Source organism: Megalops cyprinoides, chromosome 3 (genome assembly GCF_013368585.1).
Source record: "Megalops cyprinoides isolate fMegCyp1 chromosome 3, fMegCyp1.pri, whole genome shotgun sequence".
NCBI lineage: Eukaryota > Metazoa > Chordata > Actinopteri > Elopiformes > Megalopidae > Megalops > Megalops cyprinoides.
In genome coordinates, this window is record NC_050585.1 from 53,895,469 (window position 1) to 53,919,980 (window position 24,512).

At 45.3% G+C, this 24,512-nt stretch overlaps 2 protein-coding genes across 10 annotated transcripts in view; both read right to left on the minus strand.

The window, feature by feature from the left end:
• Positions 1 to 12,899, minus strand: part of ehbp1l1b (EH domain binding protein 1-like 1b) — a 46,341-nt gene extending 33,442 nt beyond the window's left edge. For all 8 annotated transcript variants that reach the window (XM_036523127.1, XM_036523125.1, XM_036523126.1 and 5 more), the window contains exons 1-3: positions 12,011 to 12,899; positions 1,551 to 1,608; positions 519 to 614 (exon numbers count right to left, since the gene is read on the minus strand). In XM_036523127.1, the coding sequence (XP_036379020.1) occupies positions 519 to 614; positions 1,551 to 1,608; positions 12,011 to 12,114 (258 nt within the window). In that variant the 5' untranslated portion in view covers positions 12,115 to 12,899. The remainder of the gene's footprint in view (positions 1 to 518; positions 615 to 1,550; positions 1,609 to 12,010) is intronic.
• A 7,739-nt stretch (positions 12,900 to 20,638) lies between these two features.
• On the minus strand, positions 20,639 to 24,470 carry fam89b (family with sequence similarity 89 member B). 2 transcript variants are annotated; one of them, XM_036523169.1, is made up of 3 exons: positions 24,378 to 24,470; positions 22,886 to 23,153; positions 20,639 to 22,413 (listed from the first exon to the last, which is right to left on the minus strand). In XM_036523169.1, the coding sequence occupies exons 2-3, from the start codon at positions 23,138 to 23,140 to the stop codon at positions 22,126 to 22,128; spliced, it is 543 nt and encodes a 180-aa protein (XP_036379062.1). In that variant the 5' UTR covers positions 23,141 to 23,153; positions 24,378 to 24,470; the 3' UTR covers positions 20,639 to 22,125. The 2 variants fall into 2 exon arrangements, with proteins under 2 accessions (XP_036379062.1, XP_036379060.1); XM_036523167.1 differs by lacking the exon at positions 24,378 to 24,470 and adding an exon at positions 23,825 to 24,048.
• Positions 24,471 to 24,512: the final 42 nt, after the last annotated feature.

Consider the following 24,512-nt stretch of genomic DNA (forward strand, 5'->3'; position numbering starts at 1 on the left):
AGACACTGCAGCATCCACTTCCTGCTCCTCCTGTCACCTCTGAGCCTTAAGGCCTGCCTGTACTCTGAGTTTTATTACTGCATGCATGTTGGTGCTGTCTGACTGAAACCTGCACGGTCACTCGTGTATGCTGCAGGGGTCTCCTCTCTCTGTCCTGAGGGTATGGGAACCCGGCATCCTTTCGAATCAGGTTTATCAACTGTGAATAGCTACTGTACTGTGTGTGTTCATGTTCGAGCATGGAAACAGTCGCATCATTGCAATAAAGTCAAATGCCTTCTGGGTTTGATGGGAAAAGACTTCAGCTGATCCAAAAATAAAAATATTTTTCCAGACCATGATAAAGCATATTAAACTAAAACGGAGCAAATGTGGGAAAAGGCCAAAAGAGTCTAATTGTGGGGGGAAGGGGAAGAATTGGGGAGGTGTTTATGCTTTGACATTTTTTATTCCAGATCCAGACAGTGAGTTCCCTGTCAGCGTTGCCAGGTGAGAGTCTGACACCTGAGACGGCACACCTTGAAGAGCGTGACGGTGATGTCCACATTCTCCGGCACCGGCCACACCACCATCCCCCGGTACGGATTCTTGATCCCAGGCTGCCATCCATGGAGCTGGGTGGACAGGACCAGAACCGGGTCAGAACCAGCAACCTGAGCCTCGAACATGGCTGGCCGATGTCAGCTCAGAGAGAAACAGAGTGAATTAGCCACACCTGCCAACTCTGCAAGCAGTATGCTGCGGCTCTTACACCAGCAGGCCGTGGAGATTAAGGGAAAAATATATAATCAAATGCATTCACGTGTATGATAACAGATTACTGTGTTTACATGTACAGTTAGTCACATGGCATATGCTCCTCACCAGAGGTAGAAAACATACATGATTGACAGCTCATACAGGAAGAATCAGACCACATCTGAGCAGGTGAAAAGACGCTACTGTGTAAAATTCAACCACCAGTGTAAAAGTGCAAATGATGCTTTGCAGTGATGTACATGTTATGGACATGTTTGTAGTGTTTATGTATGTATATATGAACAGGTGGTTTTATAAATACAGCACTGGAAATATATGCCTCATTCCATCTTTCAGTGAAAATCAGACTCAGAGGAAAGAGCAGTGAAGCCCTGCAGGGTCAGATAGCATGGCAGCCATTCTCTGTAGACTCTAACAGTGTTTTTTAACAAAAGCCTAATTTAAGCACATAAATACTCTGAACATATGAGCCTCTGTAATACTCCTCCAGCAGATGGCTGTGATATAGGTGTCATGTAGGTGTGACCTGGATTTTTACTGAGTTTGGGGTCTGACCGCTGACCGCTGACCGCTCTTTGTGTAAAAATCTTTCTGTGTAAATTGGGAATGTGTAATGTGCAATTCACTCTGCAGAAGGCTGTCAAAAATAAATATTAATAACCACAGCATAAATAATAATAGCCAGCATTGCTGCTATAATATCCGTACAAATACATACACATTTCTTTCCTGTAAACGCTACCTGAGGAAAACACACTGACTGTAATCGGTTACGGTTTGTACGGCATCACCTTGGAGCAGATGCGGCGGTTCCTCCTGGTCCACACCACCCTCAGTTTGTCTGGCTGCCTGTAATCACATGTTGCATTACGTTAGCATCAAGTTAAATTAGCATTGCATCAACGTTACACATGCAGAGAGCTCCAGTACACACAAACATGGGCATTCAGGAAATTACAAACTGCATCAGAAGACCATCTGAACACTCCAAAGTGCCTGGTCCCAAAATTCCCTACCCCCAAACCCCCTTAAACCACACACTCGCACGCACGCACGCGCACACACACACACACACACACACACACACACACTTGCACAGACTTGCACAGATCATATCTGGAGTGACCTTCCACCCCTCAGTAAAAACAGAGCACAGTGGGGAAAATACAGTAACACTCTGCAGCACAGACAATTTACTGTGAGATTAAAGGGCAGATTATCAGGGGAAGACCATTTTAAAAAAGAATTCTAGAAACAAAAAGGTGAAAAGTACCTTCAATCCTTTCAACTATATAGTTCACATACAGGTGTGAAGAATAATCATAATTGTGTAGGCAGAGAGACAGAGAGAGAGAGAGAGAGAGAGAGAGAGAGGGAGGGAGAGAGAGAAAGACAGGTGAGAGAGAGAGAGAGAGAGAGAGAGAGAGAGAGAGAGAGAGAGAGAGAGAGAGAGAGAGAGAGAGAGAGAGAGAAAGAGAGTGAGAGAGAGGTACACAGAGAAAAAGAGGGGGAGAGAGAGAAAGAGAGTGTGTGAGAGAGAGAGAGAGAGAGAGAGAGAGAAAGTCACGTGGTGAAGCTGGCAGTGGAAAAATGATCGCACTCTTCCAGACTATGACACACCCTTTAACACACTGACCACATACACACCCCCCTATGCACACACACCCACTTTGACAGACACACACACATACAGACACAGATAAAGAAGCACAGACATACACATACAGTACACTCTCAAAGACACACCCACCCACACGCGCACACACACACACACACACACACACACACACACACACACACACACACACACACACACACACACACACACACACATACACACACACACACACACATACACACACACACTCAAACACCCACATGCACAAACTATCACAGACACACCCCCACACAGACAGACACAGATAAAGAAGCACACACACCCACACACACGCGGGCACACACACACACACTCACACACACACACACACACACATATACAGACACAGATAAAGACGCGTGCACACATGCACACACAGTGCATGTTCACACATGTATGTGTCCACAGGCAGAAAGAGTGTTTCCGTTTGTATGTGTGGCAGTGTGTGGGGGTAATGGGTTTGGGTGAAAGTGTGTGGCAGTATGAGTGGGTTTTTGGCAGTGTGTGGGGGTAATGGGTTTGGGTGAAAGTGTGTGGCAGTGTGTGGGGGTAATGGGTTTGGGTGAAAGTGTGTGGCAGTATGAGTGCGTTTTTGGCAGTGTGTGGGGGTAATGGGTTTGGGTGAAAGTGTGTGGCAGTATGAGTGGGTTTTTGGCAGTGTGTGTGGGGGTTTGGAGGGGGTGTGTGTGGGCTTCCTTCGGGCAGTCTTGAGAATCTCATGACTCTCAGACATTGATGCCAGAGGCTGGCTGACAGGAGAGGGTCAGAGCACACAGACCTGACTAACACTGTAACCACATCAACAGGAAGCACTCGGACTGGCCGGGGCGGGCTCCGCTTTCTGAGGGACTGAGTCATGACGTCTGCACAACACACCAGCACACTACACACCCGCCCAGACACGCCGGGCACCAACACACAGACAACCTTTCCTGAAACATTTTCTTTTCGAGCTTTAAATATTTTAAACAAGGTATTTATTTATTAGTTTGAAAAGTGAAGCTGATGGCAGCCGTGCTGTGATTATGTTTCTGTATTTGCAGTCTGAGTACACCTGTGTACGGTGATCCAGAGAGTCCTGTATACGGTCAGTGTCTGACTCCTCTTTAGAAGGTGTTTTCCAGTGTCAGTTTGCGGTGCTGCAGGACAGACTCCCTCAGGAGCAGGGCAGCACTGTGAGGTGAGTAATCAGCTCGCAGCTCTGGCTCTTTCTGTCCCTGATGGCTTTCAGACAGTTTCCACACAAATACAACATGTTGCTAACAGCTCAAACAATGTTCCCAGCCGCCACTGATCCAGGATCAGATGAGAGGTTAAGCCGAGGTCCTGACTCTCTCTGGTCATTAGAGATAACATCGCACTTATCTGAAGAACAGGGCTGTTAACCCTGTTGCACAGGTCAGTCTCCCAAGCCAGCCCTGTGTGTCTGGCCGCCTAATTATCCCCTCACAGCTGATTGGCTGAGCCGTCGTTCAGACCCTCCCCCCTGCTTGTTCTGCCGGGTTATTACTGTAAAAGGGAATCGACATCTCAGCTGATTTGCCTGGTTAAATGCTGGTTAAATAAATAAACAAGTAAATAATACTGAATGTACACACCTCAGTGAAGTAAGATAAAGTACAGGATTTCCAAGTGCTGCCACTATTCCACAGTCCTAGTGGACACTCTTACCCTTACCCGGGGCTATTCTGCTTTTTTGAACGCTACCTGCTCATTACATTACACTCTGCCTACTGAACGCGACCTGCTCATAGGCTCAGGGCTGATCTGGGATCAGCCTCCAGCTCTAATCCAAAGCAGCTGTGGCAATGCCTGGATGCGTCCAAAAGAGAATAGAACATAAAACAGCAACACCCCCCCCCCCCCCCCAGTGCACCTCTCAAGGAATTTTTAAGGTATTTTTCATGTGATTCAAAGACTCACTGTCCTCTCCTGAAATCAAAAACGCTCTACCAACATAATTAAAAACGGAATATTATTGAACACAGTGGCTACTGAGAGACCTTTACAAAAGTGTCATATTACCTCAAGCATCAAAGCTAGCGCATGCATAGGAAAACTTACAGAAGAATAAAAAAAGAATAAATGCCTTTAAAAAAGGACATATTTACCACCGTGCTCAGGTGACTTTTAGATTGTTTGTTTGTGTGTGTGTTTGTTTATCATGTAGTTAAGATGTGGGGCTAAAGCTACAGGCAAGTTCATTCCTGCCCTGATACCCCGTACAGTGTGGGCGCATTTCAAACTGCCCTGAACCAGAAGACAGCACTCACTGGAACTGCCTGGGTTAAGAATCACATAACAAATATGGAACAGATTTTATGAATTTGCTTCCAATTTATGGAGTAAGTTTGAAACAATGAAGGACTGGCCTTAGGGCAGATGTTTATGTAACTTGTTCCCGTGGCGCTAATGACGTAGTGCTACCACCGGCTCTCTACGGCAGCTGAGCAGAACAAACAGACACACTTCATCAACTCGCAGAGGAAAACGTCATGCAAGCGACTGCTTTTCAGCACATACAGCTGTGTGCAAACAGGTTCCCTAAATACATGCTTATATTAGAAGAGTTTCTAAAGTCTTGTTTGTAAGTCTTTATTTATTTTTTTTTGTTTCATCGCTACGAGCAAGACAGAGATTAATACATGACATGACGTAGGGTACAGCTGGAGGGGGCATTGTTTTCATGTAGACGTCTGCATTGTGCTGATTATGAGTAAAGTGTGACCTTTGACCCCAAGTGAGAATGACAGGAAGCTGCTTTTTGGCTCCTGACTGCAACGTAGCCTATAGCTCGGGTTTCAGTTCTGTTTACATGCTGAGGGCGTGGCCTTTTAACTCCTCCCCTCACCCTGGAAAACAACGCAAGCCCCGCCCTCCACAACAAAACATCTCACGGCAATACAATAGTTTCAAAGGGGCACACTTCTTATCGCTGGGTTATTCATAAACAGAATTAAGTAACTCTTCGAGGAACTGTTATCTCATGCACTGTTGCAGTCTCTTCTTTTTAAAAATTAGTTACCTGGAACTTTGGGTTTTTGGGGGGGAGGGGGGTTGGGGGGTGTATTCATGTATTTTTTTACCTTTACTGAGAAAGTTAGTTTACATGGCACATCTTTTTTTACCAAGCAATAAAAAAGCACTCTGTGAAGGACCCTCAGAGCTCATTAGACGTTAAATCGAGTGAGTCTCCTTATCAGAAATCAGGCACCAGTGCGCTTTGACTCAGTTCCCAGGAAAATGGCAGAGTCTGGAATGCCATGAGCAGGAATCTGAACTCACCACCACATGGGAAAGAAACAGTAAAATGAAGCAGGATTTTTTATACAGAGCACAGGAAGCGGTGGGGCTGGTTTAGCACAGAGCAGAGACTCCCAGCAGTGGAGTCCTCCCTCCCCAGGGGAGTCAGAGCTGAGCTGGGCGGCAGCGAGTCCACTCTTTCTCAGATTGCAGGCTAGTTTTAGCATCAGCGCGAGCAGGACAGAAAAACCACACTGGGTGGGGTAGGTATAAATAGAGCAAGACACTGGCTGGTTAAACTATGAGGTCACAGATCGCTCCTCTCCCAGAGCCCCCCCCCCCCAGCAGAGCCTGACCTCCATCTGAAGCAGCACACTGACACACATCAGCTGTCGAAGTCACGAGGGGCCGCGTCTCACGCCCTGCCTCGGCCTGCGCGTCATTCTGACACACCTGTTCAGCGTGTGTTACACGTAGCACATGACACCCTCTGCAATGCCTCCTCCTGTCTTACACAGGAAATTGACCGACAGTGATCAGGAAACTGACCGACAGCGATCAGGAATCTGACCGACAGCGATCAGGAAACTGACCGACAGTGATCAGGAAACTGACCGACAGTGATCAGCCCCTACAGTGGCTGTGGGAAATCACAGCTGACTGACTGATCCACTGACACGTTTACTGAAGGATCTGGTGACTCGGCATTTACTAACTGACATATTGCCACAATAGCTACTGAAGGATCTGGTGACTCGGCGTTTGCCAAATGGTCTACTGACACTGCTGTTACCGGCCGATCTACTCACACGGGTAAACTGTGATCCTCTGACGACGCCTGACTGCTGTGCATATTCCACCCAGGCAACAGTTCAGTTCAATCAGTTAAATTGAAACCAGATTACAGGTCAGTTCACTTTAGTTTCAGAATGCATGTTTCTCTAACACTCTCCAACACAATGTCTGTTTCAAAGAAATAATCAGACCATAATAATAATCAGTCCCAGTAGCTGTTGAAAGTCCAAGTCCTGTTTTAACTCCACTTTAAATGTTTAACTTTCAGACTTGCTTTTAATTCAATGTAATCAATTTTTTTGCCCTTTAATCCTGGTTTTTCCTCCTTCTTATAGTTTTTATTTACTCATTGGTTGATTTCCCTCTATTTGAAATTTGTATTGTCTTTTATACATGCCTTTTGTTTTCTCCATTGCACCCTGACAGCCATGTGTTGGAAAGTGCTTTATAAAGTTATTATAAATAGCATCAGCAGTATAAATGCACACAGCACGGTGCGCTCACGTTGACCGCTCTTGCAGGCTGCTAATGCAAACTTTCTCAGTTATTCAGTCACTCAGAACAGTGTCTGCCATCCAGTGAAACATGAAACTAATTTATTTTGTCTTAATCCTTAGTTTAAACTTTACAACATACATCAGATTAACTTTCAACTATAACCAAGTATGTCAGACAATGACAGTGAGAGTTTTCCTTTTTCTGCAGTTTTTACAGAGCTTTCCCAGAGTGTTTGGGGTTGCTCAGCCCTGGGAATTAGCCTGAGGAGCCTGAGGATTTTCCAAGGGTGCGTCGCAATTAGCAGCTCGGATGCAGATTCAAGACTGTGATTAAAATCAGTACAGAGAAAACCCTGCACTATAAAACTGGTATTAAATCAATCACATTGAGTACCCACAGATATATTTAGAAAAGGATCTGTGTTTAACGTCAAGCACAATTATGCTTTGATTAAGCATTGTTTGATTATCGTACCTGCGAAACTTATGACGAAAATGAATCAGAAAAGAGGAGTGTATTAGGCAGTGCCACAGTCAAACAGCCCGGCCATACAGCAAACGCCACCTACCGCTTGAATGGAAACTGATTTTGCTGAGGTAGTTTTCAGCAGAGCAACATCAGTTCAATTATAGATCTTAAAGTAAAATGGGCTAAACAGAAAAAACACAGACAGACACAAGGGTTATATGACAACTGCCAGTTTTAAATGTGACCAGATGAAAAATATATGGAGACTGACAGTAGAAGCAGGACTGAAATAGAAGATGTGATTGTCATTGTCATTGGGTCCCTCGGTTACGACACCAACCTCAATATCAGGTTTAAGTCTCAAAGACATCTTTCATAGTGTTTTGTAATTTTGTCTTTTCTGCTTGTTGCTAATTTGGTTTCCAAGGTGACAACAGTCTTAAATAAAATAAACTCCTTTTTTCCAGCTATTGCTTGGCAGACGCAAGAGTGACTTACACAGTTAGAGCGCAAAAGTGCATCTATTAAAGTCACATGACCAGCAGTGCAGACACACAATACCACAGCACATGTGAGCACGTATCACTGAGCACTGTGAAGCCCAGCTCCATCACGAGTAAAGCGGTGACGTATCACTGAGCACTGTGAAGCCCAGCTCCATCATGAGTAAAGCGGTGACGTATCACTGAGCACTGTGAAGCCCAGCTCCATCACGAGTAAAGCGGTGATGGTTCAGTGCCTCACTGAGCACTGTGAAGCCCAGCTCCATCATGAGTAAAGCGGTGACGTATCACTGAGCACTGTGAAGCCCAGCTCCATCACGAGTAAAGCGGTGATGGTTCAGTGCCTCACTGAGCACTGTGAAGCCCAGCTCCATCACGAGTAAAGCGGTGATGGTTCAGTGCCTCACTGAGCACTGTGAAGCCCAGCTCCATCACGAGTAAAGCGGTGACGTATTACTGAGCACTGTAATGCCCAGCTCCATCACGAGTAAAGCGGTGATGGTTCAGTGCCTCACTGAGCACTGTGAAGCCCAGCTCCAGCACGAGTAAAGCGGTGCTACAACACCCAGAGACACCTGAAGCTGGGATGAGAGAGCTCTTCTCCGAAGACCACTGTCCCAAGGCAGCCATGGGGATCTGACTATTCCTCTCTGTAACATTAACATTAAAACAACAACTTCATAAGATAACAAAAAAAAACTCATTAATTCTCAAGTGAAGCACATGTGCCTCTCAGGGAATTCTCAGTTTGGGTTGCACATTCCCCTGGTGAATTCAGACACCCAGACCTCTGCAGAGTTGGGATGGCCTCCCCACAGTCTGCCTCACACACAGGCCTTTGAAGGGCCCGCACAAGCAAGAAATAATAACCGGCGCCAGGGTCCGTTTACACAAAACCTAACAAAATCAAACAATTCCTGCTATCAAAACATTTTGCTGAGTCAAATATGAGAGTTACTTAAAATGGGGAAGTTGGTCAGAACAAAGTCAAATGGTTTGCTAAGGAGTGTGTCTTCACTCTAAACACTGTGAAACGATGCTCCCTGTGCTCCGAGGGTTGTTGTGGGTGGTTTTCCACAACTCATACACTCACTTTTTGTTGTTTATACAAACACATAAAAATCTTGTGTTACCTGGTCGAAGGGCTCGCGGAGGCCCAGTCTATTCAGTCACTGATAAATGCATGAGCAACGCTGTCACATGCCACCATATTTAGCTTCCCTTACATTTACATTCATTCATTTAGCAGGCGCTTTTATCCAAAGCAACTTACAAGTGAGGTAGAGTACAACACGGGTCAAAAAGTAACACTATGCTGTTGATAGGAGAAGATAGAATTTAAGCTTCTAAACTAAGTTTAACTTAAACATCTGTAGATGAGTCAACAGGGATCCAGTGCACTTCATTTCATTCATATTTCATTCTTATCATCAAGCTTATTTTCTATGATCTGTCCAGAGCAACCTTCTGCTACATTTTTGGGTAATACTTTGGATAAAGGTCCTGCCATGAGCTCTCTTTTGAAATGTTCTCATATCTTTAACTGAGGGCATTTTCCTAGATGCTAATGCAGGTTGTAAAATCTAACCGCAGAACCAGATGATATGCTAACATGAAAGCAGCCGCTGTGGCAGTCAAAAGTCAAAAAGAAAAAGAAAAATAGACTAAGCAGTTCAAACTAAATTTATTCTTTTTCTGAAAAAACCTTTAGATCTCTCCAGAGTTCAGAATTCACGTGTATGACTTTTTCTCTTCCATATTACTATTCATAGCAGGTATATCTAACCTCCCCATCGTCTTTTAAGTGGCATCCTATTTAGAGGTCGTCTCTTGAGCCCCAGATATGCTGACAGATCCAGCACAACATGCCACCGTGGCTTCTGTTCTAACCTTTACACTCAGTCACTCAACTAGCAGACAGTGATCCCATCAGGAACTTTCCGGAACTGGGACCAGGTGGAACTGTGGAGCTCTGCTTCTACGTGCTCGCGGATTCTCTCTTCCTTTGGGTGGAACTAGAACCATATGGAACCGTGCTACTTCAGCCGCGTACAGACACTGGAGCTAACCAACAGGAGCCGTCGCACCCGCATCCAGGAGTAGCCAATAAGGTGAGACCGAGAGTTATCAAACAGCTTTAACAAGATGGTGGATTACTGCTTAATCCTATCAAATATTTGTCCATTTATTCAATTCAATTCATTTTTAGTTGTATAGCGCTTTTACAGCACAAGTTGTCACAAAGTAGCTTTACATGGTTTCCAGGCCTGAGACCCCCTGAGAGCAGGCCTAAGGCAACAGTGGCAAGGAAAAACTCCCTATCAGGAAGAAACCTTGAGAAAAATCTGGCTCAGAGGGGGAGCCCATCTGCTTCTGGCCGGAACTGGGCAGATAGAGTTAAAGACAAGTTATACAATGTACTTTAAGACATTTATCTCTAATACTTGATTTTGAATAATATCAAATAAATAGAGTGAATAACCAAATACTTACTCATCCCAAATAACTATGCATTCAGGGTTTAGAGAGCAATCATGGTGCCTTCCCTTGTGAGCGGCAGTCGAATGACCTTTTCCAAGCGTGCAGCTGTCCCTAGAACAGGGCCTCTCGCACCCGGCCACAGGCCACTGGACTTCATTAGCAAAGTCATCAGATCCACAGCTACCCTTTCACATGGCAAACCCAACTCCCCCTCTGAAATCACACATGTATGCCCATCGTTGTGTGGAAATGCCCGATCGTGTCTGGACTGCAAGGTCTGCTCAGATGAGATTAGTTAAATCTGTTACGGCCCTTTGTCTTTTCTTCCTGTATGATGATTCATCAGCAGGACCTCTCTTTATCAGAGAGTCCTTTAGGCTGAGCAGATAGCTCGATAAACGCCTTGTAACTGCGCAGATAACAAAAATAACAGCCACAAGAACAGTAGAATATTGTTGACATAACATGGCTTTTATAAAGTTATTTGGGAAGTTTCAGACCTAAGGACTAGGTCGCAATCTATGGTCCCTTGTTACAGCGGCATAACTGGATTCTTTGACATTCAATGATTATTACATGTTTGTTTGGATTAGATGAAACCATGGTGTTAAAATTTTACTTTTCTCTAGTTGCAGGCCTGAGAGGACAAACCTGAAGAGCAATAGACAACCCTACCGCACTACATTTGGACATTAACCCTGGCAGTTAACCAAAAAAGTTATGAAAGTTAAGGTAGAATCGGACAGCATGATTACAGCGATGCTGGATTACACACGTAACTCCATGACGACATAAAGAGGAGCCTGCGATCTGCAGCTCGCGCCTCGGTGCGGTAAAACGGACGTTACGCAGCTGACTGTCAACAATGTCACCCACGTCGAGAGCACTACTCCCAACCATAAAATGCATTTATGTACCCACACAAACTCAATTCATCACCAGTTAGTTTCCCAATTTAAATTAACTCACATGTGACCTGTTCATAATGGCAATGTCAACTCCAGCAATACTTTAAAAATTCAGTTCTCATCTCAAAACCATTGAAAGGGTGATGATAGCTAAACATGTTCAACACTGTGATCATTTTTTCTTATTTCTATTATTTTCATCGTGTTATAATAATCATTACAACAGCAACAATCATCAGCGCTATCATTAAGTACTGACAATTTTTTCGTCTAAATTTTGTATCTCTAAAATGATTAGTCTATACCCGTGGCCGTTATACGGAAGTGCATTCGCTTTAAAAAGGCTTTAACGCAGTTAGCTATGATCACATTAACGTACAAACTCAAAAATGTGCGAGCTGTCAAATGTCACTGGGTCAGGAAATGCGATTCCCCTTTAAGCAACGCCTTTAGTCTTGCTGTATCACGCACGTTTCACGCTTGCAACATCATTCCCTACACACTGGAAAACAAAAATATATATAAGAATCTATGAAACACTGACTATAATTATGTTCTTGGATAGCGTTTTATGAAAGACGAAACGCCCTTAAGCCAAGCAGTTCTTCTTCTCCTGACAGCTCGACTTCGGCCGCTAGAACTGGCTTAAGTTTGCGAAAGTGGAAGCGCAGGGTGCCGCTCCGAGCCCAGATACTCACCACTTCTTCGTGCACTCAACGATCAGTTCTTGGTAGGACGCCACAAACTGAAATTTGGAGGCTTTTTTGCCGACCCGTTGCAGTCTTTTCCAGACCGAAGTCATGATAGCGGCGAGTTGAATCGGGGAAAGGCGTGTGGAGGAAAATTTATTACATCAAAACAAAAGTGTTCTTCGGTCCTCTCCTCCTGTCGGTGAAAATACAGAATCCGGTGACAGATGCTGTATTCTGATGTCCGGAATGACAAGCCGTGTGTAGGAAAGCCAGCATGCCGCCGATCTAAGCGGTGACAGCTTTCCGAAGTCCAACCAAGTCTCTCCGAACTGTCGCCATTCGCCCCCTGCAAATCTGCGAAGAAAACAAAGCTATGTACGGAAACTACCGTAACCACCGCGCATAAGAGGAACCGACCCCACAGTCAGGATATAGCTCTTAATGTTTCCTTACTCGGAACGCCTCAAAACTTCTTGATTTGAATACCGCTTAAAGCGGGCCTATCAACGGCGTGCTTATTAATAGCACTTCATGCAACCAGTTGAAACAATAAAAACAAATTATTTTTTCATTTGTAACTTCTCTTCTTTGCTTGATCCGTACAGTCCCGGGTCACTGACAGAATTTTGAATTGACACGGGTAGCGAGTTAACGGGTTAATCCGTAGTGTGGTGGACTGTAAACCTAAAACACCGGTTTAGATGATTTTGTCTCTTTGAAGCGCACTTTAATTCCAAAAGTAACATTAGCCTTATTCCTTACTTGCAGTGACAAAGAGGTGTCAGGAGAGCAGAGAGCAGAGAGAGAACGGCTGGGTAGGGAGAGGCAGGCGTAGCATGGACGACGAAGCACTAACGTTATGCAAAGTAACCTCCGTCTATCTGAAGGCTGTCGGTAAAAGTACACCCCTGCCCACATAATCGCTCAGACTTTGAATCTCATTTGTTCTTGTCTGTGATCCAGAAGTCTTGAATTTCACAATATTTGGTTTTGAGTCTCGGGCTCTTATTATCAGGAGAAGTCCCCTCATGATTTGCAGATCGCGCTAATGTTATTGATAATGTGTAGCCTGCATAGTCCAGTTACCATTGAGTCACAGCGGACTAAAAAAAAGAACAGGAATGGTTAATTTCATGGCAGGCTACTTCTTCGTGGGTTACATTTAGAAAGGTATCTGTATTGTGTTTATTGTAGTTTTATTGACATGGTGATTATTATTATTATTATTATTATTATTGTAATTTTTTGGTTTTAAATGAGTTTTGCTTTTCCTTCAAGCAATGATTGAAGTGCAGTTGACAGGAAAAGGGTCAGTGACCTCCGTCTCCCTATAGGTCTGAACTCGGGGAGGGGAGCGGATTTTCCGGACGGGTCGCAGGCTTATTTATAACCGGCGGGGAGAGCGCGCGGACAGACAGGGGCAGCTGGCGCGAGCTGACAGCCCTGTCCCTGCGCGAGAGCATGCGGCAGCACGGCCCTGTGCCGCTGCCTCATCTGATGCCCGTTTCCTTCTCTCTCTCATTTCTTTCGTCTTTCTCTTCTTTCAATCCACTGCCGCATACTCTACGTCTATTTCCGTCCTCGGGATCGGAGTAAGCAAAATTTGAGTCTGTTCGAGTCGACCGTTCGCGCAGCTGTGCAGACCAAGCTGAGGATACACTGATCTGGCTGTGGCGTCGACGGGGTTAATTTAACATGTAAACAAGTGTCAGTTTTACTGAAAATGTGATATTACGTGGATGGGGCATTATGTAATGTATATTGTACCAATATATCAGTACCTTTTATTTATTTGGCTTCTATTCAAATTCACAGAAAAATACTACATACAAGTGTAAACTTATACAATGTAAACAAAGACCACAAATTAGGACACGGTAGTATAACACCAGCACAATTCACAGTTTAGAATGCAGAATGTAACACCTAGGATAATAAACCCACCCAGACTGAACTCAGTCAGTTTGAGAAGTTCAGAAGTTCTCATTCATTATGTGAACTTCCAGTGTACTCTCAATGTTCATTATGAGTGCTCCCAATGTACCCTAACCCCTGCCGTGTCTCTCCTTATACCCTAACCCCTGCTGTGTCTCTCCTTATACCCTAACCCCTGCCGTGTCTCTCCCCTCATACCCTAACCCCTGCTGTGTCTCTCTCCTTATACCCTAACCCCTGCTGTATCTCTCCCCTTATACCCTAACCCCTGCTGTGTCTCTCTCCTTATACCCTAACCCCTGCTGTGTCTCTCCTTATACCCTAACCCCTGCTGTGTCTCTCTCCTTATACCCTAACCCCTGCTGTGTCTCTCCTTATACCCTAACCCCTGCCGTGTCTCTCCCCTCATACCCTAACCCCTGCTGTGTCTCTCTCCTTATACCCTAACCCCTGCTGTATCTCTCCCCTTATACCCTAACCCCTGCTGTGTCTCTCTCCTTATACCCTAACCCCTGCTGTGTCTCTCTCCTTATACCCTAACCCCTGCTGTGTCTCCCCTTGCTGTGCTGAGTGCTGTGTGGTTCCAACATGCTGACAGAGCCCTTGAACAGTCTGTGCTGGGACGGCTGGTAGGCAGGTTGGATGGTGTGGTGTGGTGCTTGCCTGGGAGTTTCCTTCTGCCCAGCCCCCCCCCCCCCCCCCGGCCTTCCTCTCACGCACCCGCGGGGTGAGAGGCTGCAGGCAGCAGGTGTGGTTTCACAATGCTGGGAGCAGCCCCACAGACTGTGCGAGCTACCCACACTGACTCACTCATGTGAGCATCCCTCTCCTGTCAGATACACTCCAGGGCAATGCAACCTGTGTTACCCACCTGCAGACTGCACTCTCCCCCCCTGACAGCCACCAGGATCAACTCTCAATGAGAAGCAGGATCTACCCACCCAGCCAATAGACTCACCGGCAAAGGGAGCCAATCACAGTTAGGCCCTGACTCGAAGCGCTGATGTCATCCTCTGTATCAGGCTATTGTGGTGCACTTCCCTGCAACCAAAACTCCAGAAAAGAATACCACAAACATACGAGAAGCCTGCATTCATCTTATCTGACCAATCAGAAGCTGAATTTAACTATATACAATACTTTAACTGCAAAAAATTGGTGTTTTCCATATTTGTTTAACTCAAACTAATTTGACCACTTCATGAAATTCTCTTAAAATTAGTAATTATTTCATAATTCTAGTCTGGATATTTAGACTGACGGATATCTCTAGTTGTTATTGTTAAACAGAGTCTGGACACTATTCAGTGCATGGAAAATATGATAGAGAAAAAACAGCCTTCGCCTTTAAAGGATGTGCTTCTAGTCGTTTATTTGAATGCGTTTCATCCGGTGGTTGTTCCCAGACAACGCGATCACATGACTGTGCTGATAGTGGGGGATGTTTACTTGTATTAACCTCACAGCAATACACATGAAAGGGCAGTGTGTTCACTCAAAAATACAGCCTACATAAGCAGGGAGGCGGGAACCAGCCAATGATATTCACGCACAGACACACCCGTCTTACTGCCGGGTGACCGGGCGGCCGGGAGGTCGGGCGGTGGGGGTGGCCGGTCGGCTCAGGCGGGCGGCTCGGAAGGCCCTCTCTCCTCGGCCTCCCCCACAGCGGGACCGTCTAAAAAAGGGAAGGAGCTGAGGGAGAGGAGGAGGTCTGGGCAGAGGGGAATACCAGAGAATTCAGCACACATGGGGGAGTTTATTTAAGGTGATGGCCTACAGAGATATGTCATTTATTGTTTCCCTTTTTCCCATTTCATTTCACTGTCTCAGCACTTGCAAAAACTGAAAACGAGTAAAAGTGCAGTAAGAACATATTATTAAAGGCAAAGACACAAACACGCTCACACCAGGGTGAAAAATATGACAAGAACATTGCAGCCTACACACAGTACACATGGGACATGTAAAAATGATCATAATGAGTTAGTGGTAATGAGATGCATTTGTGTAGTGCCTTTTGATCTCTTTAAAAGATCTTAAAGCAAAGAAAAGGACTCACCTCAGCTGACCATTACAATGAAACTAAAAGTCAAAGAATGAGAAAGGACTAAAAGACAGCTTTAAAACAAAAAGTCATGTTTTAAATGTAACTTGGTGGTGCACACAGAAAACAGCTAGCAGTTGGGAACAGACGTCAGTTCAGTATTGTGAACCAGCTGACCTGAGATCAGTAAGAGCCTATAAAGACTATAGGAGAATATCCTACTACGAGCCGCGTGTGTCTGAATATCAGATAAAGAGTCTGAGTCTCCCTCACTTTCACTTCTCTTCCCTCACAGCAGAGCCCTGTACGCCACAGCTCTGAGATACTGCTCTCCGATCACTGGGTTCTCAGGAAAGAGCTTTATCTGAGTTGCCATGGGGATTATGAATGAATAATTTTGTTTTGCTTTGTTTTTGGATGTGAGTGTGGCTGTGCGGTAATGTTGAGTCACTCATCTCCCCTGTTATAACTTGCAGATCCTTATCTCACAGTCTTACAGCAGGAGCCCTGTGAGGAAAATCTTCAATTAAGAGCAATAATCTAATCTAATCTGTACTCTTAAAGTCAGCTCCCTGGTTAAATGTTGTCCAGGAGACGTATCCTCATCAGTCTTTTCCTCCCTGCCCGGTAGATTCAGCTGCCCTGCTCTGAATCTAATTGGACTGGGGCTGCCCTGAGACAGATGGGCTCCCCCTTAGAGTTGGGTTCTGCTCAAGGTTTCTTCCTGTTAGTGAGGAAGGTTTTCTTTGCCACTGTTGCTGTAGGCTTTTCTTGGGGGTTCAGGCCTGGGATCTCTGTGAGGCTAACTTGTTACAATGTCCTTTGTAAAAGCACCATACAAATAAAATGGAATTTAACTCAATCAGACGCTGGGATGTAGCCATTGTAGACTCATTCTTCAGATAAAAAAACAGCATAGTGTAAATAGCTCTCAGTCTGAGCAGTTTTCATGTGGTCTGCAGTTTGCATGTTAGTGTGTCTGTAAGTTTGTGTGCTTGTGTTTGTGTGTTTGTGTGCATGCGCAGACACGTCATCCTAAAATTCATTCAGTGACAACAAGCTCTCAGAAAGAGGACTGTAAACTCTAGTCTGTGAATCTTGCCGGAAGAGAGTCATGATGAAGCACTACTTCAGAGGAATAAATCTGACCCTTGATCTCTGAACAATAGCTCCTGCATCAGTCTACGATCTGCCACCAATGTCATATCCCTCTCATCCATGGGTTTATTTATAGAATCACAAGAAAATAGCAAAGACTGGTGAACTCTTGACCCACATATTTTGAGAGGACAGCTTAATTTGGAAGTTCCTAGACCATACAGACCTACCAGCTGCTGCTGAGACAGAAACATCGGTGAATGATGGGGATTTAGTTTAACAGTGAGTAAACAGAGAAATATAAAAACAATGCCATTACGATCCAGCCAGGATGGCCCTGCGGGGGGGGTGTCTACAGGAGGGGGATTTCCTGTTTCTGCCCGCTCATTTCCTGTGGGCCTGCTGTTTGTTGATGGCCAAGCTTCCTGTTTCCCAGCTGCAGCACAGCCTGCCGGTGATCTCTGCCGCTGAGCATTCTGGGAAGAGAAATGACGCTGGTGGAGGACCAGACTGTGACAGCCCTCATCAGTTCTCATCATTTATGGTTGTGAAGAGATATGTGAGAAATACTTTCCTTCTTTCTTTTTTTCATGAAAATTATGAAGAATATGAAGCCCTGCTATGAGCAGGCGATCTCATTGCTGGAGTTATCACTGCATGAGCCCCTAAACCAGATTCAGTCTCCATTCTTCCACAGCTTTAACTCACAATCAAATATGAGCAATGACTTCTTCTTTACAATGTTTCTTAAGTTCAGCAATCACAAAAATTTATTTTAAAAAGTGTTTGTTTAAAAAACAGTTGATGTTCATGTTGAATTGTGGACTTAACCCAGGTCCCTGTTTCGGCCACTACGGACAGTGAGTTCAGAAATGACATTACTTACAAAAGCTAAACCCAATGATTTATAAAGAATCATCCACTAAGTCATCTGGGTTATTTTCCAGGTAACATGAACATGAAACACAAGTACTTAAAAGCCCATCATTAGCTGTGCTGTATCTATCAAAACTCTTACCATTGGTAGTATGGTTACTAATTGTTCATTTGTACAACTGTACATTCCTGCAGCCTGATTTTAAATGGTAACTCATCAGCACTGATGACCCAGTCTCTACCATGACTTTTCAGCCCCATGACCTTTCACCCCCATGACCTTTCAGCCCCATGACCTTTCACCCCCATGACCTTTCAAGAAGCTGTGAAAAAATGGCTTATTCGCTACTGCATTGTTCCATGCTCCTCTCTGTAGGGAGAGGGGGGGGTCGCGTCCCAGAGCAGGGTACCGCCTCTCTCCCCTGTCACAAATATAGAGACGAGCCACCATCCACCTGTCCGCTGTCAATCAAAACAAAGAGGGAGAGACGGTCAGGAAATAAAGCTCACTGAAGAGGATCTAAAACCAGAGAGGGAATCCTGAATAACGGTATCCATCGCAGACGGTGATGCTGAGACAGACGGACCAATCCTGAATAACGGTATCCATCGCAGACGGTGATGCTGAGACAGACGGACCAATCCTGAATAACGGTATCCATCGCAAAAGGTGGTGCTGAGACAGATGGACCAATCCTGAATAACTGTATCCATCGCAGACGGTGATGCTGAGACAGACGGACCAATCCTGAATAACGGTATCCATCGCAAAAGGTGGTGCTGAGACAGACGGACCAATCCTGAATAACGGTATCCATCGCAGACGGTGATGCTGAGACAGATGGACCAATCCTGAATAACGGTATCCATCGCAGACGGTGATGCTGAGACAGACGGACCATTCCTAAATAACGGTATCCATCGCAGACGGTGATGCTGAGACAGACGGACCAATCCTAAATAACGGTATCCATCGCAGACGGTGATGCTGAGACAGACGGACCAATCCTAAATAACGGTATCCATCGCAGACGGTGATGCTGAGACAGACGGAGCACAGAGTTAATGCAAAATGACATCACTGCCCTCAGTGACACCACTGCCCTAAGTGACATCACTGCCCTCGGTGACATCGCTGCCCTTAGTGACACCAATGCCCTAAGTGACATCACTGCCCTAAGTGACATCACTGCCCTTAGTGACATCACTGCCCTCAGTGACATCACTGCCCACAGCAGCCATTCTCCAGCTCCGCTATTACATTGCTCTATCCTGATGTTTGCTTTGGTGCAAACACATACAAACCCATAAAAATGACACTACCTAAGCCGCACTCAGCTATATTAGCATGTTTCCTGGGCTCAGTTTTGTCAGCAGTCAGAGTCTTTCTGAGGCCCTGGGAGTTGGACCACAGGCACGGCATCTGTGTGTTTCTGTTGCTAAAATACAGCAGATCACACAGGGGGCCACGTGACCAGCCAGGTACCCCCCCGAAAGCAGGCACTGTTCCTGTCACTCAGCCCCCGCTCTGCCTCTGCTGGGTGGGGTAATGGAAACTTTACCAGCTTCCACTGATTTATTCCTTGAGGGAGGTACCTAAACCGTCTCTGTAGCCATCCAGCTGCTGGCAACCCACTCATTTAAAAAGGGTGCTGAATTTACCTTCTCAGCTTAAGGTGATGGGATTCTACTGTGGTACAAATGTGTTAGCATTAGAATGCTAATTTACATTTACACTGAATTCATACAGAGTGTGTCTCACTACACACAAAAATCAAAGGAGCAGTGTCACTCAGTCTCACAGTCAGAGCTGAGAAGCACAGTGCCTCCAGAAAGTGTAAACCATGTAGGTCACCCAGGATACACTTTGCCACGCAGCTGAATGAGGAAAGCCAAGAGTCTGGATGTGCAGGACTTCACTCCTAAATGATTAAGGAAAAAGACTCGTGGTTCACTGCAGTATTTCACAGCTCCAGCGTCAAGCCCAAAAGCAGCCCCCTCACCTCCGCCCCCGACCCCCCCCTCACTCCCTCTCAGCCCCCCAGGGGAGCCTGCCCCCTGGATTGCCTAATAAGCACATGTTCAGGAGGATTGCTTTGTTTATGCGAAGGGGAATGAGGAAGTATGGGAATCAGAGTCCAGGCCAAGCCCGTATGCAAACCCTGACAGACTGGGGCTTTGGAGCCCCCGGGGCCAGCGTCACAGTAACGTCATAGCAACGCTCAGAGAACGTTGGTGTGGCCGATGCCTACTCAGCCCGTATAATTGCACATTAGTCCGTTTGGATGGGAAGGGATACTACACTGATCTGTGCTGTGGCAACAGTTTTAGTTTCATAACCTGTCCAAACAATGCTAGGTTTCTGCAAAGTGTGTCAGAAATACCAAATCAGTGTGAAAGCTCTCTGCGCTCCGCACAGCATGATGCGTCTGTTTAAAATGACCTTTCATGGCGCCTCACCACGCTCCAGCTGAAAAAAGGGAGGATGGACCATGTCTGTTAAAAAAAAATCATGTCTTTGCCATCTAGTGGTCACCTCCAGGATTGCAGCTACATTACCAGTTTACTGTACAATTGATCAAGACTACTGGATATGTTAAAGGGATGTTTTACAAAACGTTATTCATTTAATAATTAATCTATAAATACAGTAACAATATTTTATGACCTGAAGAAAGAATATTTATTAGAATGCGTTTATAAGCCTTTATGACATATCAATTAATATTTTTAAGATTAGTAACATTCTCAATTCTCTTTTTGCAATTTTTCAGTTTTATCCAAGGAATTATTAATCATTCTGCTTGTTGATGACTGATATCATTTTAAAGCAGGTTGCTGGTGCTCCAGGGTTACAGGGGTTTGATAAACACAGACTGTGGAAGTGATGCCACCCAGAATCTACTAGCTCTGCATCCAAACTGGCTTTTACTGAAGAAGAGAAAGGGCAGATCGGGGGAATTTAAGCACCAGATAATACGTCACACATAAGTGATAAAGGTGAGGGTACTTCCTGTTTCAGTGTTTATAACATTGGTAAGCAAACAGGTGACAAACTACAATCAGTGTACATGTCTGTCATCTTTAAAATCACTTATAAACTTTACACCTCAGCTAACACATCACACACTTTGCTCTGACAGTCTTTTCTTTGAGTTTGAAACCCAGGTCAATGTCTAGGACTCAGAAGAGATCTGGATATTAAAAGTCATTTTATTCTCATAACTCTGATGAGTCCGTGACTACATGGAATCAAAGCGTAGAAAAAACAAACATGTATAAACAAGTGAAATATTTAATCCATACATGAAGACTAAAAGGCCCCTCTTCCCCCCTGTTTGGAAAATACAACGTTTACAATCATCAGAAAAAGAACAAAGTAAAAAAAATGGATGCCAATGAAAGATTGAAAAAGGCATTTATATTAAAACTGGAAGAAAACAGTAGATTTGGCCTCCTGTCCAGACAAACGCCTCCAAAGAAATAAGGCAGGACAGAGTCTTGGAGCTTGGCTCCCTCTGGCAGGGTGGAGTTTCCTCTTGCTGTTTCCATGGTTACCTCCCATAGATAACACCCACAACATTCTTTGGAAGAGACCAAATGAACCTTTTTTAGCCAGCTGTTTTTTAAAGGTATCTATAAAACCTGTAACACAGTATAACTGGCAGAGTTGAGCACAGCACCAGTCTGAGAGCAGGAAGTGCGAGAGATAGTCACAGGAAGTGGATGAGAGTGGTGGGCCGGCCCCAGCGCCGGGGTCGGACACAGCATGGCACACGCTCAGCAGTGACGGCAGAGTGAGGCTTCGCGAATCCCGCAAGGGGCGGAGCTTCTCTGAGCATTGCAGGACTCACCGTTCTCAGCCAATCAAACGGTTTTGATTTCAGAGAGCACCGAAAAAGTCAGGGGCCTTACAATGGATAAAACAATCTTTACTGGTAAAAAAATGAAATCTTTTTTAAAATATTGTTTTTTACCAGTGAAGGTCATGTGATCCAGAAAGCCACCCGGCCTGCAGGTTTCGGTCGGAGAGTCGGCGAGGTAGTGACAGGCGTGTTCTGACCCGGCTGCTTTCAGGAGGCAGAGAGGGGTTCTGATCAGACTCTGCCCAAAGCGGGGTTCACCAAGCCTCACCCTCAGCAATGCGCGACGCAGACCGAGCGTCCTATAAAGGGATGTGGAAGGACTCCTTGATCCACTGGTCCCGGGAGTTTTGGGTGGGCTGTGGGAGGGACAGCGGGGTCCCAGGCGCACCCTGCGGCTCCTCTCCTCCCTCATCCTCCTCCTCTTCCTCCTCCTCTTCCTCCTCGGAGAAGCCGTTCTCTGTGGTAAAGGAGCTCTCGGACAGCAGGGACGAGGACATGTCCTGGAAGGCTCCTTTGTACTCCTGGATGGACTCGTACAGAGACCAGAGCTGACAGAGCAGAGACATGTCCAGCTGCCTCAGTCCCACCTGGGGGGTGGGAGGGGAGGGGGGGGGGGGGTAAAAGGAGGATAAAAAACAGGACAAGAAGGTGAGGTCTGGCTCAAAGATCTAGGCAGAAAGGAACGTTCCTCATCAACCATAAGGTTATAGGATCAAGACCCAGTAAATCAGTAAATATCCAGCTGTATAAATGGATAACATTGTAAAGAACTGTAACCTATGTAAGTTGCTTTGGATAAAAGCGTCTGCCAAATGAATAAATGTAAATGTAAATGTAAGATCCGGACAGGCAGTTAGTGTAGACTGCCATGCTTAACCTGAAACTCTTATCCATATCCATCTCTAGAAATGAATTAGTCAGCACTGGCGTCATGTAACCCTGGACGCCAGTGTCTGCTAAGCAAATTATAATTATTATTATTAATTATTAACTCATAACCTGTCATGAAATTACTGCTTCCACGACCCTTATAAAAAGCCCAAAATGCTGAGTTCGTACCATCTCCTTACGGAGCATGGCGAGCGCCGCGTCCAGGCTGGCGGGCTTGCTGCGGCCGAGGGAGTCGCTGACCCGGGACTTGCTGATGTCGGCCTGGATGCGGGTCTTCTTGCTGTAGACCTTCTCGATGTCCCTCCACGATCCGCCGCTGGAGTTCAGGATCCCGCTGAGGCCTTTGGGCAGGGGGGGCAGGCCCTCGATCGAGCAGACGCTCCCCACCGGACACTCCGGAGGGCTCGGCTGGAACCCGTTCATTCTCGGCTGTAATCTTCAAATATGACAAAATATTCTTAAAAACTCAGCTTTGTTAATACGCTGAGCTCACACACACCACCCTCAAAAGTTACTACTTTTGTTTTTACTATAAAATCACAGCACGATGACACACCGCAGACCAGCGTAACTTGCTAACATTTTTGAAGGAAGGGTGCAGGAAACACCGCGAAATGGCCTGATTTCTGCTTCACTTTTGTCAAGGCTGCATTGTTATGAAATCGCTGAAAAATATGTGCTGTTAGCGACAGCGAACATGAAGCGAGCTGTCGAAAATCCGACTTTTTCCACTGAAGAATGTAAAGTCTACAAACCCAAAGTACAGTCCATTTGCTTGCTTGGATTTTGAATAGATTTTTCCTACAACAAACTGAAAAAGAGGCAAATTGCCAAAAAATTGTCTTAAAACAATATAAAATATATTATAAAGTCAAACAAATTCTTTTCAGATTCCCAATCCTGAAACACACTGCTAATCCTTTCCTAGGGCAGGAAATCCTGCATTTTTTGTATAGCTAGAAAGAGAACAGTGATTATATTAAGCAAAGTGTCCGGTGTCATTTCGCCCTCAAATCATCTGTAATCGCGCTTGCAGACAAAGAAAGGTAACAATATACCAATTTCTGTAAACATAAAACGAGGTCAAAATCAGACGCGCCGCATCACCTTCGCGACTGCAGTCCTGTTTTTGTTAATCCCCTGCCTTTAACAGCACCAGCACAGCGCCGAACATGTCAGCATTTCCATTGTTGGTAACATAAAGCGAAAACATGCAGTCCTCATAAACATCCACTCGTCATTTTCTTGCGTTCTCTCTTAAAAAGAGCTCTTCCAGGGTTCGCTGAGAGCTGACCGAAAGTGCTGCTTTCTCTCCGTCCTCCACGGCTCCCCGCGGCGTTCTCTCCTTTGTCTGCGCTTGTAGCCTCGCCCCTCCCGGTCACCCCCGCCCAGCCTCTGCGATGAACAGCACTTGCGGAGGTACCAACACTTGCAATTTTTATGATTTGTGATTTATGATTTTTGCATAAATATCCAATATCTTTACCTGTTTCAGGCAAAACTGAATTCATTTAGTTTTTATAAAGCCAGATGAAGAGGAACACTATCTGGTACATGTCCCAGCCTCGCGATTGTTTTTCTACCTTATAAAATGAGAAAGAAAACCCACACACACATCTGTACATACAAATCCACATCTTCCAAACCATCCCACACTTACCCGCCAAAACATCTGCAGACTCAAGGCTACATTACAGGTAGCCTTTTACGGAAAAAAAGACTTCAGGGTGGCCTCTATCGGTGCCATAGCGCAGGCAGATTCAATTACTCATTTCTCAGTAGCGGCTGCATTAGT

Bases quoted from the DNA above. Each gene is read 5' to 3' on its own strand.
- fam89b (XM_036523169.1), bottom strand. From the start codon at position 23,140: ATGAACGGGTTCCAGCCGAGCCCTCCGGAGTGTCCGGTGGGGAGCGTC. The intron at 22,414-22,885 runs GTACGAACTCAG...CCCACCCCCCAG, and splicing joins CCATGCTCCGTAAGGAGATG to GTGGGACTGAGGCAGCTGGA.